The 19,509-nt window shown below is 37.1% G+C and overlaps 1 protein-coding gene across 3 annotated transcripts in view; it reads right to left on the bottom strand.

Moving 5' to 3' along the window:
- Positions 1–18,187, bottom strand: part of BNIP2 (BCL2 interacting protein 2) — a 57,715-nt gene extending 39,528 nt beyond the window's left edge. Inside the window, exons 1-10 of one of the 3 annotated variants that reach the window (XM_070377994.1) lie at positions 17,974–18,186; positions 10,404–10,510; positions 9,450–9,517; positions 8,802–8,978; positions 6,870–7,046; positions 3,668–3,770; positions 2,954–3,085; positions 1,475–1,561; positions 1,255–1,353; positions 482–517 (exon numbers count right to left, since the gene is read on the bottom strand). In XM_070377994.1, the coding sequence (XP_070234095.1) occupies positions 482–517; positions 1,255–1,353; positions 1,475–1,561; positions 2,954–3,085; positions 3,668–3,770; positions 6,870–7,046; positions 8,802–8,978; positions 9,450–9,517; positions 10,404–10,453 (929 nt within the window). In that variant the 5' untranslated portion in view covers positions 10,454–10,510; positions 17,974–18,186. Of the gene's footprint in view, positions 1–481; positions 518–1,254; positions 1,354–1,474; positions 1,562–2,953; positions 3,086–3,667; positions 3,771–6,869; positions 7,047–8,801; positions 8,979–9,449; positions 9,518–10,403; positions 10,511–17,973 lie in introns of all 3 variants that reach the window. The other 2 variants (XM_070377995.1, XM_070377996.1) reach the window with 2 other exon arrangements.
- Positions 18,188–19,509: the final 1,322 nt, after the last annotated feature.

Below are 19,509 nucleotides of genomic sequence, written 5' to 3' on the forward strand. Positions count from 1 at the left end.
TAGCAGGCCATTGTTTAAGCATACAAGGAAATCAATGTTGGTTAGCCAAAGAATATCTGCATTGTAAATATAATTATCAACCCCAGGGGGGAAATCTGATATATTAAAAAAGAACATAAATATTTCAAAAGCACAAATTGGTAAGGTATTATAAGTAATTGATATTTCAAAGAGCATTCTTAGGAATTTACCATCTGTTATTTATACCAAAAGGAGGAAGGAGACGTGGTCTTTATTTACTAACTGGCATTATTAAGTGGGCTTTATTTTCTAACTGGCCTTTATTTTCTATGTAGAGAGAATCCAAGCCACACTCAGCAGCACGAACTTTGGATTCACTGCATATATGGGTCCTGGGGTATATTTATATTTACACATGCTGTTATCTTTGTCTACAAGCTAACCAACCGATAAGGAAGAGTTAGTCTGTGCAATGCAAATGGACTAGTCTAGATGCAACCCAGTCAAGGTGTGCATATACCTTTTCTTTTTCTTTTTTAACTTTTCTTCTTCATACCTTGGTGGGGAAGAGTTATTTTAGTAAATATACATGTTATGAAGATGAACAAAAATTTAAAAAAAAAAGGCTCTAACAACAAACTCAAGTTTGTAGGCAAACGCAAAAATACTTAATACACTATATAGAAAGTCAGAACTGACGTAAGAAACGTGGTGTTGATATATTCAACAAACTAAAACCTCAGATTATTAGAACAAAGAAACATTTTTCTACATTATAGCACTGTGATACTCAAGTATTTATGTTAACAGCCTTCTGCTAAGTCCTTCTAGAAGTTACATAAGTAAATTTGGTAAACAGAACAAATTACAGCCACTGAAAAGTATCAAGGTTAGGCTGATATAAATATATTTTATTTCCCTAGTAATATGATTATTTGATGCCATAATGAGCTTACTTAAATTTAAAGAGCAGCATGTTCAGGTGTGGAGAATGTGCTTTAGTACTGACCAATCAAGAATCATCTCTTAGACTGTCACTAGTCTTTAAAATTATAAATGAACCAAACCAGAAACAATTTCTCCTACTTCAACTGATACCCCAAAGAAAATGGTGACTTAAAAGGAAGGTGTTAAAAAATGTCTTCTTCCCCCTTTTCTTCATTATAAAAAAAAGAGCAGTTACAAAATATTTATAATATATGAAAGGAGAAAGAATAGGTGCCGAAATATTTACCTCTTGTATATCAAAATATAAAGATCCAAATACAATGAAATAAATAAAACACAACATACTGTTTTATGCATTCTGGTATTCCAACATATTCCATGGGGACAAGCTCTGCTAGTTCTGCCAAATTAAAGACGTATCTAATTTTTTGGCTGAATTTTGAGCTATAGAAAAAAAATAAAGATAAATACCTTAATATTTTTGACCAACAGAATTGACAAAACATTCATACAAAGAGTTTGTAGATTTTTTTTTTTTTTGAGTTAATGGCTCTCAGAAAATTACCTAATAAATGGTCTTGTAACAGCCAGAAGTGTTCTTATAAACCAAGAGGGATGTACAATGATTAGAGATTTTAGGTTTTTCCGTAACCTGGAGTTAAAAAAAAAAAAAAAAAGTTTGGAAAAAACTCTACAAATTCTAATGCTAGAAGAAAAGCTAAGTCATCAATAAGTTTGTGCAAGTCTATACAAAAAACTGAAAAAAAAAAAAACACCAAAAAAACCCTCATTCAAGAGCTGTCATTTAGATATATTACTAAAGACAACAAAAGATAAAACAAAAAGCACTCCTCAATTGAAATGGCCCTTCCCACTGCCATGAAATTAATTCTACTTCATTCATATTTATTTTCACAGTGTAGCCTGTTATTAAACGTCTCCTAGTATACAACTTGTCTTCAGGACTCTGTCAGTCAGGGGTAGAGGTCAATGATGAATATAAAAGTAAGCTCTTTTCATTTCTCAGGAATGGAGGGGAAACTGTTACTGATTTCTTCAACAACATGAAAGGCACTGGGCAGGCAGAAAGATGAGAGGGGAAATCACCTAGGGAACAGGCAACATGAATCAGATCTAATGTATTCTTATGGAGTCTAAATGCAGAAGGAAATGGCAACCCACTCCAGTATTCTTGCCTGGAGAATCTCATGGACAGAGGAGCCTGGTGGGCTACAGCCCATGGGGTCGCAAGAGTCTGACACGACTTAGTGACTAAACCACCACCGCCAACACCAAGTCTAAAATTCTGATTGAAAGTTAAATGCATTATCCCAGAAAACTTAAAATGATGAAATAAAAACTGCTGTTTTATTGTTATAGTTTACACTTATCATAATCATTAAACACTAAAAAATTACATGAACCAGCCAATGTCATGTTCATGTATGAAGAGAAACCTATTCATAGACCTGAGTTGATTAAACTACTCTGAATTAGCTGTGGTCAAATCAAACCAAAGAGAGAATCAAAATTCCTTCTATCAGCATGCACGACTCTCAGAAGAATACAATTCTAGAGCTCACTCCAAAGAAAGATTACAGATAAATAAGCATCATAAATAACGAAATACAGTAAGCACTATGTGCTCAGTCATGGTCGATTCTTTGCGACCCCATGGACTGTAGCCCACCAGGCTCCTCTGTCCATGGACTTTTCCAGGCAAGAAACTGGAGTGGTTTGCCATTTCCTTCTTCAACTAAGCACTATAAATGAAGCAAAACCCAGAATGTAATAAAATAGGAAATGTACTGAATTCCCCATCCTTTCTCAAAATATAAACTATAGGAAAATGTCTGATGTGGTACAAAAGAGAAATAAAGAGCAATTTTATAAGTCTGAAAACAGAAACTTGCTATGAAATTAGTAAATGTAATTTATGAAGTAGATACATGGTACCTGTAAGTGGTAACAGAAAATAAATTTTAAACTAATAAGGACATTATAAAATTTATTCAGACTAGCTTTTAACTTGTATTTACAATACCTTCTATCAATTTGTTGATAGCATTTCCTGAGCCATCCCAGACTGGGCATTTTTCTTCGAGTTGTTGCACCATTTAAATAAACTATCATGTAGTTTTCTGCTACTAACAGCTCCAAAGTGCCAATAACATACCTATAAAAATAAAGTCTTAAACACTGCTATGCAGAACCAAACCAGGTTTATCCAAATAACACAATTCCCTTCCCTCTCCTTCACTGAAAGCAAAAATTCAAAACTATTAGTATTATTGCCTTTTAAAAAAAAAAAAAAAAAAACTTCTTTCTTTTAGAAATACACATTGAAATGTTTATAGATGATAAATACTTTGCAGGGATTTGCTTCAAAATTATATCATGAGGGAAGTATTTATGGGAATAATGTATAAACTGATAATTGTGGAAGTGGGTGAGAGTTAGACAAAGATTTAATATATACTTCTCTCTACCTTTGTATATGTTTGAAATTTCCCACAATAAAGCACTTAATGTGTCCTCAAATGTAAAATAAAGAAGTTGGAACAAATAATCTGTAATATCCCTTCCAGTTTTAGAATGACAGTTCTTCTGTTGAGTTGGAATAGTTTCAGAATGCCAAATAACAGACTTAAGGAACCAGAACCAGGATATTTACAATTTTTACCTAGCTAAATAAAGTGCACTTTCTTAGAGATCTGACTTACTCAGTTCTTTCCAAATATTGTGATGATCTACTTACTTAAAGAGATTGTCCATCAGGTATCTATAGTTAGGTTGACCACTTTCAGGCATAAAACAGACAGCAAACACAACAATGGCATTTAATCCATCTCCATAATACCCTGAAAAAGAAACCAGTATGATTACACTATGAAGACTTTTCAGGGGATATCATTTATAGTTGATAAATTATAGTGGTTTATGTTCCACACACTTCTGAATCAAAAAGTATATTTTTTGCTGTCATTGGTCTGACCTTGTATAGTCTTACAAAGATCTTTAAATCCTCTCTTGGGAGAGGGTGGGAAGATTTGGGAGAATGGCATTGAAACATATATAATATCATGTATGAAACGAGTCACCAGTCCAGGTTTGATGCACAATACTGGATGCTTGGGGCTAGTGCACTGGGACGACCCAGAGGGAGGGTATGGGGAGGGAGGAGGGAGGAGGGTTCAGGATGGGGAACACATGTATACCTGTGGCGGATTCATTTCGATATTTGGCAAAACCAATACAATATTGTAAAGTTTAAAAATAAAATAAAATTTAAAAAATAAATAAATAAATCCTCTCTTCTCAAAAACAATAAAATTTGATGAGGAAATGGTGGCCATATAAACCAGAAACCCACTTAAATTAGCATACTCAAAAAGCTAGCCCTATTTTATCAAGTAGACAGAATGATATAATCCAAGAATATACAACATCTGCAATAAAACATTCTTATGCAACTTTTTTTTACATGTAAATAGTACATGTAAAAATAGTTTCACATTCAGTGATGTCTAGCATTTTGTAGCTTTTAGGGTCTTACAAAGTAAGAAAAGATTATATCTCTGATATAAGACTAAATGAAGAAAAACAGCACTAAAACATGTTTTAATTATAATCTCTAAAATGTAAATGTTTTAATTATAATAGATATTAAGCTGTAACCAGCAACAAGTATTTCTGCTTTAACTTTCATTCCTGTTGTTTACAAACATGCACTGAACAGGTTGAACACTTCATTAGAATCTTCACAACCTTTCTTAACCCCTTAGTCACGAAACACATTGCAGTAACTCAGTAGGACAAAATGGCCCTAATTACTATTTTCTCTTAAATAAAGTGCTATGTCTCAAAAATATTAGGTTTAAACCATGAGGCAGGTCTCACAACTTGCTTCCAATGAATGGAGCTGAATTAATACATTATCTGTGGACTTCCTGATCCATATTATCCTGTTTTCTTCACTGCGTAAGACTAAATTAGGCAGAATAATGCAACTGCAAACATTCAAGTGATTTGTTTTCAAATGAATGAAGACCATAGAAATAAGCAGGAGAAAGCATTTGGCAGAGAGTAAATTAAGCAGAAATGACTATGTGAAAAAACCAATCTGCTTGACCTGTGTGGCACCTTGTCCTGCATTAGGAGGAATTCAGGTTATATGACAGGATCTACAGAGTAACATTCTGGTGCTATTTAAAGAGTGACTATGCAAACTTCTACATACAGGACAGTCAGAATGATAGAAATTATAGCTGTACTTCACAGCTTTTCCTGTTCGACTTGTAAATTTCTTAAGGAACCAAGCCTTATATTTGTATATTCCAGAAATACACAAAGTAGGTGTTCCATAAAAATGCAGAATGAATTCTCTACTTTGTGGTAAGGCTAAGTGATTTGTTCACAGTTTTAAGGTAAATTAAGAATCATATTTTAAAGGGCCAGGTTGTATTTATAAACACAAAGACTTGTACAACAACGCTCACGGCAGTTTTAATCATAATAGCTCAGACTGGAAAAATCTCACATGGCCCATCAAAATAGAGATGGATAAACAAATAAGCAGTAACAAGGAATGAACTGCAGATACATGCAACAGCAAGGATAAATGTCAAAATCATTACGCTGAGTGAAAGCAGACGAGTGTAAACTGTGATTCCAGATACAGGAAATTTCGTAACAGGCAAAACTAACCATGGGGTAGGCATTACAATAGTGGTTACTGCAGAGAGGGTATTCATTGAGAGGGAGTACCAGAGAATTTTCTGGGGCAATGAAAATGTTCTGTCTGTCTAGATGGTGTAGATTATATGAGTATATATGGTTATATAGGCATTTGTCAAAACTCAGTGAATTATGCACTTAAGATTAGAGCATTTCTAATGAAACAAGAAAGATAAATACTCTGTATCATTTGTATCTAAAATATCTAAACTCTCAGGAACAGAGATTAGAACGGTGATTACCAGAGATGGGATAAAAGGGGAAATAACAGTCAAAGTACAAACTTCCAGTCAGAAGATGAGTAATTTCTGGGGAGTAATGTACTACATGGTGACAACAGTTAACACAGTTAACAATATCTATTATGTACTTAAAAGTTGCTAAAAGGGTAGTCTAGACCTAAATGTTCCGACCACAAATAAGAATTGGTAATTATGTGATGTGATGCAAGTGTTAACAAATGCTATGGTGGCAATCATTCCCAATACAGAATGCATCAAATCAACATATATTATACCTTAAACTTATATACAATGTTACATGTCAGTTTTCTCTTAATGAATCCTTAAACTTATATACAATGTTACATGTCAGTTTTCTCTCAATGAATATGGAAAATTAAAAAAGGAATTTGCAAAGACTGCAAAAAGAAAACAAAGGATTAGAGTATTTTACTGCATATAAATTCAATTCAGTTCAGTCGCTCAGTCGTGTCTGACTCTTTGCGACCCCATGAATCGCAGCACGCCAGGCCTCCCAGTCCATCAACAACTCCCGGAGTCCACCCAAACCCATGTCTATCGAGTCGGTGATGCCATCCAACCATCTCATCCTCTGTCGTCCCCTTCTCCTCCTGCCCTCAATCTTTCCCAGCATCAGGGTCTTTTCAAATGAGTCAGCTCTTCGCATCAGATGGCCAAAGTATTGGGGTATAAATGGATAAAAAGAGGAGAGTGTTAAGTCCCAGTTTAAGGGTGTTTAGGGATAAGGGTGGAGGGAGATAGTTTTCATTGTATACTCTTATACTTTTGGAACTTATTGTATGTGTATATTAACAATTTTTAAATGTTTTATTCTTTTACTTCAAGCCTGTTACATTTCTAAAAGGACACAATGTTTATTATACTTTCAAAATTATGTTAATATCTCAAAGGAAAGATTCTCTAAGCATTCAGATTCTGACAGCGTATTAAAAAATCTGAAAAATCTTTGGTAACTCTTACCTCCATGGCTGATAACTTTCTTATAGGGTTCAATTGCTTTCATATCAACCCTGTGGTCCTGTTCTCCAATTCTGAACATGCGCCAGCGTCGTCCATCTTCCTTTTCCTCTGCTGCTGTATATTCAGTAATTGAGCCTTTCCTAATAACTTCAGTAGTCTTGGGTTTTGGAAGATCATCTGTCAAAATAAAAGATTTTTGATTCATAGATTGTTACTTACACAATAAAAATCAAATTACATGTTAACCACTTTACTATCTAATTAGACTGTTCAGAGAATATTTTTTATTATAACTTCTGTGGAATATTTTTTAACTTTTTATTTTATATTGGGATATAATTGAGTAACAATGTTGTGAAAATTTCATATGTACAGCAAAGTGATTCAGTTATACATATACATGTATCTATTTTTTTTCCAAATTCTCTTCCCATTTAGGTTGTTACATAATACTGAGTAGAGTTCCCTGTTTGTGGAATTTTAAATATTTCTTCCATAATAGAGGAAAAGGCTTACTCTCGATATAAGGCCATTTTATTTTTGGAAATCACAGTTCTTTAACTTTTTTTGTATTGCTTAATTCAGAGGACCTAACTGCAGTACAATGTATATCTACAATTTGCAGATTCTGTTGACAACACTGTTCTTGACAGATAGTTACCACTATGTTAACTAAAGCAACTCACTGGGTGCGAGTGTTTTTTGTTGTTGAACACATAAATTATTCCCCAAACATTATAATACCAGATAGAAAGTGGTTAACAAGTCAATAGTTACTTCTCATTTGATCAGTTTCATAAAGCAGAAAATTATTTGATAATATTCCAAAGTGTACATGCAAAAGTCTATTTTAAATTGACATTAGCCAAAGCACAAGCACCAGTGATCAGGTATGATTTACACCTTAAGGTTGCATTTTAGCTGATTTTTCATGATGTAATGAATTTCAAAATTTTAGTATCACAGTCCTTACCAAGAAATGGGGGAAGGGGAAACCTACTGTATGTTAGTTGTCTGTTTCCAAGACAAAGTTGTTAACGGAAAATATCCTTCCAGGAAATGACTACAGCAGCATTAAAGAAAGAAGAGACAAAACACATAGGCAGAAAACTATTTCAGTATCTTTATAAAATATTGTTTACTACTGGATTGCTTATTGAACCAGTAAAATGGGGAAGAAAAAAGAACAAAAGATAAAGTACATTAAGAACCTTACTCTTTATTGTGGATAACATACCTAGTGCTAAACTTTTGCTTGGAAGCAAAGGTCACTTAAAAAATGAAATATATATATATATAAATTATTCCCAACTACAAAGATACTAGACAGCAATTATCTAACTAAAGGAAGCATGCAAAGCAAAACACATGCCAATTCCTTTCAATTCCAAATAGCTAATGATAACAAATCTAAGAGTGGAGTCAAGGAGACCACATTAGTTCAAGCTGGTCATTTACAAAGTGCAGCACTATCAGATGAACCCACTAAAAAAAAAAACTCAAAAAACACACCTCTAAACCTTCCCTATAGAACTCCCTCTCTGCAAATTCTTAATTACTTTTAAGAATTCCCTAAAATATGTTTTTCAGTGCTTTCCCTCTCAGTTGATTGACTGAATAAAAGAACACGCTGTAATTATCAAGCAATATATGGAAGCAAAATGGAAAGACATAACTTTATAGCACTAGGCAATTAAAATAAAGCCACATGTAATCTACTATAAACAGTTTGGGAAGCCATAATATTCAACGTTAGCCAAATTTTGTATCTTTACAACCTATACATGAACTTTAGAACTGATAATATCTTATTTCAATAAAATCCCTTAATCATTGATTTTAGTTGGTTTCATGGTCAAGTGAAAATGCCACTATGTATATACATGAACACAATCATTAATAAAGGTCAGGTAAAATCAATGAAACACCTACCTTCCCACTCAAACTCATTACTGTCCTCCGATGGTGTATCTAAGTCATCTAAGTCAATCTCCCCACTTTCATCCAAATCATCTGACAACACAGAGCCATCACTAGGGTCCAGAGTTAGGCTAATGTCGGGAGCCATTAGTTTCTTTCTCACTTTATTGCCATTAACTTCTAGTGAGCCTGGAATGGTTAAAAAGAAAAATCAAAGATATATTTAGAAAAAATGCTTACATCCATAAATCGAATAAGGGAACTTTAATCACTTTATTCTTGAGAAAATAACATTCATTAAACAATTCCAAAGCCCTTACTTACAAACTTTGGACTTTGATCACTACTGCTTCTGTATCACAGCAAGCTGACACATCCCAGTAAGGATATGCCTTTTTAAAAAACAGAAGCAGAACTTACAGTCACTATTTACTACTAAAAATCATCTTCCCTCTCTCCTTCATGATCAAAATTTCTAAACCCAAGGGTATGTTTTTGCAAAGTATTCCAAAGCATTCCAAAAATGCTTTCCTAAACAGTCAACTTACCCTTTGGCACCCTATGATGGAACAAGAACTGAGTATAATTTATATCTTGACAAAGTGTGTTAGAAAGAAATACCACAGATAAAAGTCTATTTTCTAAGCGTCAAGTTCTTACCAGGCTGACTCTCTGGTCCAGTTACAGCTAATATATCTGCTTCAATACTATCATCTTCTGGTAAAGGTCTAAAACACACAGACATAATTTTTAACCCAGAAATTAAAAAAATAAAAAATCTTTTGACATTCAAAGAGCTATTAAAATAGCTTATAGAAACAATTATGCGGAAAACTGAATAAAGCAATGTTTCTTTAAGCTTGAGTAATTTACAAACTACTGTTAAATAAAAATTTCAAACTGTCTCAATTGATTTACATATCTATATAAGTAACACATAAAAGTAGGTATATAATCCCTATGTAACAGCTCTTAAATACAACTACAAAACAAATTTAAAAAATCATTACTTTACAATATACTTCAAATGCATGAATTTAATGGGATGTACAATACAATGTACGATGAAGCTAAACTGTCACTTACAGAGGGAATATGAAAATGACGATTGCATGTTTTTGAGCTCAGCATTTCTATATTATGATTATCATGCTGTGCTACGCAATGACTCAGTACTCTCCACCAGCTGTTCCTATTCCAACTGCTAAGTAATCTTCTTATGCACTGAGATGGTCTTCTAACCAAAATGGCATGGATCCCTTAAACATACGGTCTGCCTTTGCTCTCTTTCTCTTACCCTAACCAGTGCCGACAGAACTGTAAACACACAAATGTGTCACGGTCGCTCACCAGATAATATAGAAAGCTTTCCTTGTCTAACTTAACAAGTTTTTGTCTTAAAATAAAAGCATAAAATTTAATGCTTCCTGCAGGCTTCTAAAGACCATCTTCCTCTAGAAATCCTGAAGACTCTATTACTAGTCCTTAATGAACATTTTGCAACACTGGGTTTCTTTAAGGAGTCCGATCAATATTCATTTAGTAAGTGACACCTCAGTAAAGAAGTAGTGAAGTTCTGTTTTGAATTTGTTTTCATTTAAAAACATTGCTCACATTGGAAAATCTTCATCTTGCCATTCTTCCTTAAGTTCTACCCCCTCCATCCTCAGTCTGGATTCAATGTCAACTACAAACTCCTGATAATCGACAGTGCCAAAATCCTGTTAAAAAAGAAAAGAGAGAGAAAGAAAAAAATTCATAGGCTTATTTTCCACATTATCTGTTGAAAAGATGCAATAATCTTATATTTGAGTTCATACTTTCACCCTGGTTATGAAATAACTTTAGCGGGTTGCAACTACTACTTTCCATTCCCCTCCCCCACCCCAAGAATTAGAAAAGAGTCAGAGTATATATATTCTAGAAATTACCGTTTGTGATAATGGTGCTGTGGAGTGAAGTACTTATTCCACATGTATACATACATACATGTGTGCGTCCAGGAAATGATTTACCATTTATTAGGTACTGTGAATTATGGAAAAGCAATTTTGGGGCTGAGGGACACAAATAATAAAACTAAATATATTCTCTATTCTAGACCCATCATCAAATTCTCTGTCCTTTGGAGAGAGGTTAATTCTGGAAATTGAACACTAGTAACTAGCATTTATACTCTTAATTCAGCAGAGCCCAAGTGGTGAGCTGTCTCTTATATTTACTTCTCCATAGTTCCAATGCCACGATTTCTGAACCACTTAAAGAGGGCTATTCAGTACCTGTTCAGTAAATGAATTATGCCATATTTTTGTTTCATATCTATACCAAGCTTTTCTCATGTAGTTTAGCATGAGTTTTCAGACACTGATCTTAGTGAATATTTCTATTCACGCAACTACATGCTTTAACTTAGTTTCAGTTTTTCTAAGGAAGGATATGGGTGTTACTATCCTCAGTTTATGAAATGACGGATCTAGAGTTTGCCAAGGTTGATGGAATATGAAAGAGAGGTTTAAATATATTTAAGAAATCATTAAGGTCAACTGGTTAGCAGTACAACAAAAACTGTGGCAACCTGAAGGGGCAGGAGGTATAAACGGAATATCTGATTTACTTACAGTAGAGTAAGTCAATAGATGAGTAAACTTAACTTTAAAAAATGAAGTAACTCCTGAGAAATCTGTATGCAGGTCAAGAAGCAACAGTTAGAACCAGATATGGAACAACAGACTGGTTCCAAATTGGGAGAGGAGTAAGTCAAGATTGTATATTGTCACCTTGCTTATTTAACGTATATGCAGAGGACATCATATGAAATCCCTGGCTGGCTGAAGCACAAGCCAGAATCAAGATTGCAGGGAGAAATATCAATAACCTCAGATACGCAGATGACACCACCCTTATGGCAGAAAGTGAAGAGGAACTAAGAGCCTTTTGATGAAAGTGAAAGAAGAGAGTGAAAATGATAGCTTAAAACTCAACATTCAAGAAACTAAGATCATGGCATCCAGTCCCATCACTTCATGGCAAATAGACGGGGAAACAGTGGAAACAGTGACAGACTTGATTTTCTTGGGCTCCAAAATCACTGCAGATGGTGACTGCAGCCATGAAATTAAAAGACTCTTGCTCCCTAGAAGAAAAGCTATGACCAACCTAGATAGCATATTAAAAAGCAGAGACATTACTTTGCCAACAAAGGTCCATACAGTCAAAGCAATGGTTTTTCTGGTAGTCGTGTATGGATGTGAGAGATGGACCATACACAAAGCTGAGTGCCGAAGAACTGATGCTTTTGAACTGTGGTGTTGGAGAAGACCTGCGAAGTCCCTTGGACTGCACGGAGATCAAACCAGTCAATTGTAAAGGAAATCAGTCCTGATTATTCATTGGAAGGATTGATTCTTGAGCTGAAACTCCAATACTTTGGCCACCTGATGTGAATAACTGACTCATCGGAAAAGACCCTGATGCTGGGAAAGACTGAAGGCAGGAGGAGAAGGGGATGACAGAGGATAAGACGGTTGGATGGCATCACCGACTTGATGGACATGAGTTTGAGCAAGCTCCAGGAGTTGGTGAGGGACAGGGAGGCCTGGTGTGCTGCAGTCCATGGGGTCGCAAAGAGTTGGACACAACTGAGTGACTGAACTGAACTGAACACATACATCTCAAGAGACAGAAAGTATTACTAGTTATCACTAGAAGTTTTAAAACAGAGGTAAAGGGATTGACACCAGTGGAAGAAGGTGAGATGGGGAGAATGAGGCTGTTCACAGTAAATCCTTCTAAATTATTTAAGTTTTAAAACCATGTATGTGTAACCAGTGGTCATGTTTAATGGTTGCCTATCTGCTGTGTCATTATAACACTCAAAAGATACACAAAGCTGTAGCAAAAAACCATTGTGTTCCAGAACAACAATAACAAAATTACATAGAAGTTTTCTAAAGTGTTAGATTTCACACAATAAACTAAATTCTTATTTCTGCCAAGACTGGGAGGCTTTTTTCCCAGTTTGAATTCTTACTTAGGCTTAAGAGTTTCAAAAATCTTTAAAAGGTTTACATTTTTTAGGAGCCACTTGCAAACAGAAAAAAAAGCAAATGCTGTCTTTTCTTCATCAACATATTTGCTAGGAAAAGTCAGTTAATTTATATGTAGGAATAAGGCATTTTTAATTCTCTGGGAAAAACTTAAGCAATTTTGAGAAATGAATGGAAAACACACTTAAAATACAATAATCTTGACTTATTTAAACCTTTGATATTCACTATAAAGTGAACTAATGTTTTATCCTAGATTTAATAACCAGAGAAGTTTCATTATTTAGTCTCACATTTGTACTGGGTGTTGGAAAAATAACAGGACGCTCTCAGTATTTTTTCAAATACTTCACATACTCAAAAATATTTAATATTTCAAAAATATAAGCAGTGACTGGAGGTTGCTACCTCTATGTTTACAACATCTAGCACAGTGTCTGGCACATAACAAGCCTGTAAATACTAGTTAAATTGAAAAATAAATATTTAATTGTAAGGTGTAACACTGAATAATAAGCATTTGCTTTGCTCAACCTCAAGCTTATTTTTCTAATTAAACTACATAAATAGGCTTCCTGCTAAGTCTTACACCTCAATAAAGACTAGTGAAAATATTTGGGGCAACTAACATACTGTCCATTTCTGCTGGTAAAAATATCCCATGTTTGTAAGAGAAAACACACACCTTGTGCAATTCTAAAAGATAAACCATGTCTTTTAGCTATTTTACCACCTCAGTAAGTCTATCACGTGAAAATACTACTTTAAACACAGAGAACCAGAATCTGTCAGCTAACTAAGCTGATTCATTCAATTTTTACTTTAATATCATTGAGTCACATGATGTTAATACACCCCAGCATGTGGACATGGATATTTAGTTTGGGAATAATTACTGAAGTTTGTTAAACAGGACCTAGAGGTAGAGAAAAATAGGTTCCCTCTTAATCATTTCATCACAAATTTTAGAGGGAAAAACATTGATACACCAGGTAAACTTTAAACTAGGCAAAGTTACAAAGTCCTTGAAAGATGACTGTTCTTAGAACCACATTATCAGCAGTTGTAAGAACAGGAAGCAAGAAAGGAGCAATATAAGCACTACAACTCTGAAGGAAATCAGGATATCGCTGACTCACAATATAAATAAATCAGAATGGGGAAGTAATAGTTTAAGATGCTAACTGTCAAAACAACCAAATGCAACAGGAATCACTTGATTTCTCAACAAACTTGTGGTAGCAGTAGCACATTATTACTTATGCCAGTTATCAGTGGTGGTGATAGAGATAAATTCAAAATGGTATAGCTGACTTCAGTGAGGTGTGGTGGTAAATTCAACCCAGATGAAACTGGGGATTTCCTCATGCATCCTAACAATATAAGCAAAAATTAAATATTAAGATCATATTTAGAAATGCCCAAATTATAACTTAAAATTTTACATGACAACTTCACTATTATGTAGTTTAACAGATGGTGGAATAAGTGCTAGTAGTCAACATGTACACTCAAATCAATTTTGTTCGGCAAAAGGACATGCTTAGGCAAGCCTTTCACATCCCCATTTAAACGAAAGGACTTTGTTCCAAATGTTCATGTTCACATTTTCCTATGAAGCTGGTAGTACTGGTAGCACACAGAAAATACTTTCGGCCAGCCTGTATGTTCAGGAAGGTCACCGATCCACCTCTGTAAAGATCCTACATGCCTGCTTCTCATTGTTTCCTTGAGAGCAGAGGCATGTAGGTTTTTAAGAATGAAATAACACAAAGATACTAACAGCTTAGAAGGGCTATTCTCAAAAAGACCAGAAATAACAAGCAGCAGTGAGGGTGTGGAGAAAAGGAAATCCTTGGTGGGAATGCAAACTGGTGCAGCCACTATGGAACACAGGAAGGAAGTTCCTCAAAAAATTGAAACCAGAATTCCGGTACAATCCAGCAATTCCACTTTGAGTATTCATCAGAAGGCAATTAGAACACTAATTAGAAAAGATGTGTGTACCCCCATGTTCACAGCAGCATTGTTTACAATAGCCAAGATATTCAAGTAACCTAAGTATTCACTGGTGAATGAATGGATAAACACACACACAGGAATATTATTCAGTCATTTAAAAAATCTGCCATCTGCCACAACATGGGTGGACCTTGAAGGCATTATGTAACATAAGTAAAGTAAGTCAGAAAGAGAAAGACAAACACGTTATGATCTCACTTATGTGTGTGTAATCTTAAGAAAACAAAACAGAAAAAGCTTATAGACACAGCGAACATACTGGCAGTTGCCAGAGGTGGAGGGTGGAAAGTGGGTGAAATGGATGAAAGGCGTAGAAAGGTATAAACTTTTAGCTGTAAGTTAGTTCTGGAATGGAGAAGGAAATGGCAACCCACTCCAGTGTTCTTGCCTGGAGAATCCCAGGGACGGGGGAGCCTGGTGGGCTGCCGTCTATGGGGTCGCACAGAGTCAGACACGACTGAAGCGACTTAGCAGCAGCAGCAGCAGCAGTTCTGGAAAGGTACAGCATGGTTAGTATCACTGTATTAGATATATGAAAGTTGCTAAGACAGTAAATCTTTAAAGTTCTCATGATAAGAAAAAAATTTTTATAACTAAATATGGTGATGAATGTTAAGTAGACTTATCATAGGTATTTGGCAATGTATACAAATATCAAAATCATGATGTTGTATACACAAAACTAAAAAAAAGTTATCTGTCAATTACATACCTCAATTAAATGTGATACCTTATCAGAAATGTTAATACAAAATTCAAGAAAAATTACAATAGTGCTGTTTCTCACAATTGTGAAGAGAAAGCACAGTACAATTATGCCAACCGTAAAAGGTACATTGATTGTATTATCAGTATGCAGAACATACTGGAGAGCTCTGAGACCTTTAAGAATATTAAAGTCTAATAACTGACTTATAATACTTTCTAGAGTTACAAATATTAGATGTAATATAAAAGTATAACTTTGGAATATTATTATCATCACATTATACTAGCACTCTGCTTTATAGAGTGTAAGCTTAAAATGACATCTTTCGATCCACAGTCAGCCAAGGTTGAATTATCTCATCTGGCTATACATATACTTCCTTTCTTAGGTGTCTTTTTCCATTGCTGCTCCTTCTGTGAGCATTACACCAGAAGAATGAACAGAACCATTTTCCAAACAGTGCTTTTCCCATTTAATGCTGTTGCTGCTGCTGCTAAGTCGCTTCAGTCGTGTCCGACTCTGTTCGACCCCAGAGACGGCAGCCCACCAGGCTCCACCGTCCCTGGGATTCTCCAGGCAAGAACACTGGAGTGGGTTGCCATTTCCTTCTCCAATGCATGAAAGTGAAAAGTGAAAGTGAAGTCGCTCAGTCGTGTCCGACCCTCAGCGACCTCAAGGACTGCAGCCTACCAGGCTCCTCCGTCCATGGGATTTTCCAGGCAAGAGTACTGGAGTGGGGTGCCATTGCCTTCTCCGTTCCCATTTACTAACTGTTCATATATCCATCTCATACATTCCAACCAAAAATTCTGTATCACATATAAAATATGGGGTTATTATCCCCATTTTAGCCTATATTTGAGGCAAATAACCACATCCTGGTTTCCAGGTTAGACCCAGATTGTTTCTAATACACCACTGTCTCCAGTTCACTGGCAACTTTCTACAGAATAAGCCTGTCAAGCTAGATTTGGCTAAACTTAGCTTCAAAGGTTTGGAGAAGGCAATGGCACTCCACTCCAGCACTCTTGCCTGGAAAATCCATGGACGGAGGAGCCTGGTAGGCTGCAGTCCATGGGGTCCCTAAGAGTCGGACACGACTGAGCGACTTCACTTGCCCTTTTCACTTTTATGCATTGGAGAAGGAAATGGCAACCCACTCCAGTGTTCTTGCCTGGAGAATCCCAGGGACGGGGGAGCCTGATGGGCTGCCGTCTCTGGGGTCGCACAGAGTCGGACACGACTGAAGTTATCAGCAGCAGCAGCAGCAGCTTCAAAGGTTCTGTAATGCCTAAAGACACCAGTAACACTAACTTACGATGATTGAGTTCAAGTCCTATGTTTGCAGAAGGAGACCTGTCATACTTCCTGTCTAAAACTAAAAATATTATGCTGCAACGGAGATTATGAAAATTAAAAATAGTGTGTGGAGAAAATGTAAAATGATAAGAACTAAGGAGAAGATATGCAAGATCATCAAGAAAATGGTCTATAGGATAACTAGATACAGTAACTTTAGTTAAAATTCTGAGGAAACATCCATTTACAAATTGTAGAAATTCCTATACAATTTTAGATAAAGAATACGTTAAATTTTAAAAGTTAAGTAGTTAAGCATTAGGAGAAGCAGCCTGATTCTTTTTTTTTTTTAAAGGTGAAGATGGGGGGGAAAAGCAACATCAAAAATCAATCACACATTTCATTAAACTATATGGAAGGCGCTAAGACTACCTGGATGACTAAAGCCGTGCTCTCAAAGAGCTTGCCAGAGCACAGCAGACCAAGGGGAAGTTTCAAATCGACGTAATAGACGCAAATAAATTTCTGATTTAATATGCGTTGGTCTAGCAGATTATCCATGGCATCAGGTGCACCAAGGAAACCCAAGCTACCTGTGCCAGCTATTTAAATAAAAGATAGTGTCCATGCAGGAACTCAGCTTTTCACGAATCAAGGTCCATTACAAATGCCGCTTCCTTGTCTATTCCCCAAGGGTGTGGAGCATGTTAGACATCCAAGTTCCTTTGTTCTGTACCAGGACCGAGGCTGGTGAGAAATAAGGGACTAACAGGGCCCAGTGACTGCACCCAGACGGGGAAGTGTGCAGGGGGCAGAGAAGAGGGCAGGTTCTCAGCCGAGCACAACCACCACGAATGGAAAAGGGTTGGGAGAAGGGGGGAAGCAAGGGTGGCAAAAAGCAAACAGAAGCCTGGCCAAGGGCGGGGGCCAAAGCGGGGCGGGGATCCGGGAAGCGCCTCCGGGCAGTTTCTAGGGCGCCTCCCATAACGGATAAAGCTCGGGGCTTCCTTTCTCGGACCGCCCGGGTGTGCGCCCTTCGGATGTCTGCCCCCGAGGCCTGTTCTCAGCTCAGACCCGACGGCCCCCAGCCTTCCCAAGGGGCACTTACCCCGGAGGGAGCCTTGGCCTCCTCGTCTCCTTCGCCCCTCCAGGCCGGCGACGTGGGGCTGACGGCCAGGTCGCAGAAGGTAGCGCCGAGCGCAGCCTGCTCCTCTCTGACGGCAGCGAGACCCGGGCCCAGCCCCTGAGCCACAGCGGCAAGTACAGCGGCCGACCCGGATACAGAGAGCCGCTCCGAAGGAAGTGACAACACCCCGACCTTCTCCAGACCCCGCAGCTGGAGGAAGCCCAGGCAGAGGCGTGGCGTCTTCGTGAGTCCCTCCCCACGCCCACACCCTCAGTGGCGGCGGGCGGGGCCGGGAAGGAGGAACTAACGCTCCCGCCAGCTTTCTGCTTTCTCCAGCAACTTGGGCAGCGGAGCTGTCAAGTGTTTATGTTAGGTTGGCAATCGTTTACACATCTGCAGGAGCTTCCTCTTCCTGCGCTGGGCCACTGCCCTTGAGCTTCAAAGAGCCATTTTTATATTCTTTATGTTGGCTTTACTGATCATTATGATTTACACTATATAATAAAATGGATGCAAAAAGGTGAGGAAAAATAGTTGATGTCTCATTGGGGAAGTAAAACTCAGAAAAACCCTTCAGTTCAGTTCAATTCAGTCGCTCAGTCGTGTCCGACTCTTTGCGACCCGATGACTTGCAGCACGCCAGGCCTCCCTGTCCATCACCAACTCCCGGAGTTCACCCATACTCATGTCCATCGCCTCGGTGAAGCCATCCAGCCATCTCATCTTCTGTCGTCCCCTTCTCCTCCCTGCCCCCAATCCCTCCCAGCATCAGAGTCTTTTCCAATGAGTCAACTCTTCGCATCAGGTGGCCAAAGTATTGGAGTTTCAGCTTTAGCATCATTCCTTCCAAAGAACACCCAGGACTGATCTGTAGAATGGACTGGTTGGATCTCCTCGCAGTCCAAGGGACTCTCAAGAGTCTTCTCCAACACCACAGTTCAAAAGCATCAATTCTTCGGCGCTCAGCTTTCTTCACAGTCCAACTCTCATATCCATACATGACTACTGGAAAAACCATAGCCTTGACTAGACGGACCTTTGTTGGCAAAGCAATGTCTCTACTTTTGAATATGCTATCTAGGTTGGTCATAACTTTCCTTCCAAGGAGTAAGTGTCTTTTAATTTCATGGCTGCAATCACCATAGAGCTTGGTAAAATTCTTAAGTGAACAATGCAAAGAAATATAGGAAAACAATAGAACAGAAATACTAGAGATCGCTTCCAGAAAATTAGAGATACAAAGGGAACATTTCATACAAAGATGGGCACAATAAAGGACAAAAATGGCAAGGACCTAAGAGAAACAGAAGAGATGAAGTAATGGTGGCAAGAATATACGGAAGAACTGTACCAAAAAGTCCTAATGACCCAGATAACCACAATGGTGTGATCACTCACCTAGAGCCAGACATCCTGGAGTATGAAGTCAAGTGGACTTTAGGAAGCATTATTACAAACAAAACTAGTGGAGGTGATGGAATTCCAGCTGAGCTATTTCAAATCCTAAATGATGATGCT

The sequence above is a fragment of the Bos mutus genome, chromosome 10, assembly GCF_027580195.1.
Source record: "Bos mutus isolate GX-2022 chromosome 10, NWIPB_WYAK_1.1, whole genome shotgun sequence".
Lineage (NCBI taxonomy): Eukaryota > Metazoa > Chordata > Mammalia > Artiodactyla > Bovidae > Bos > Bos mutus.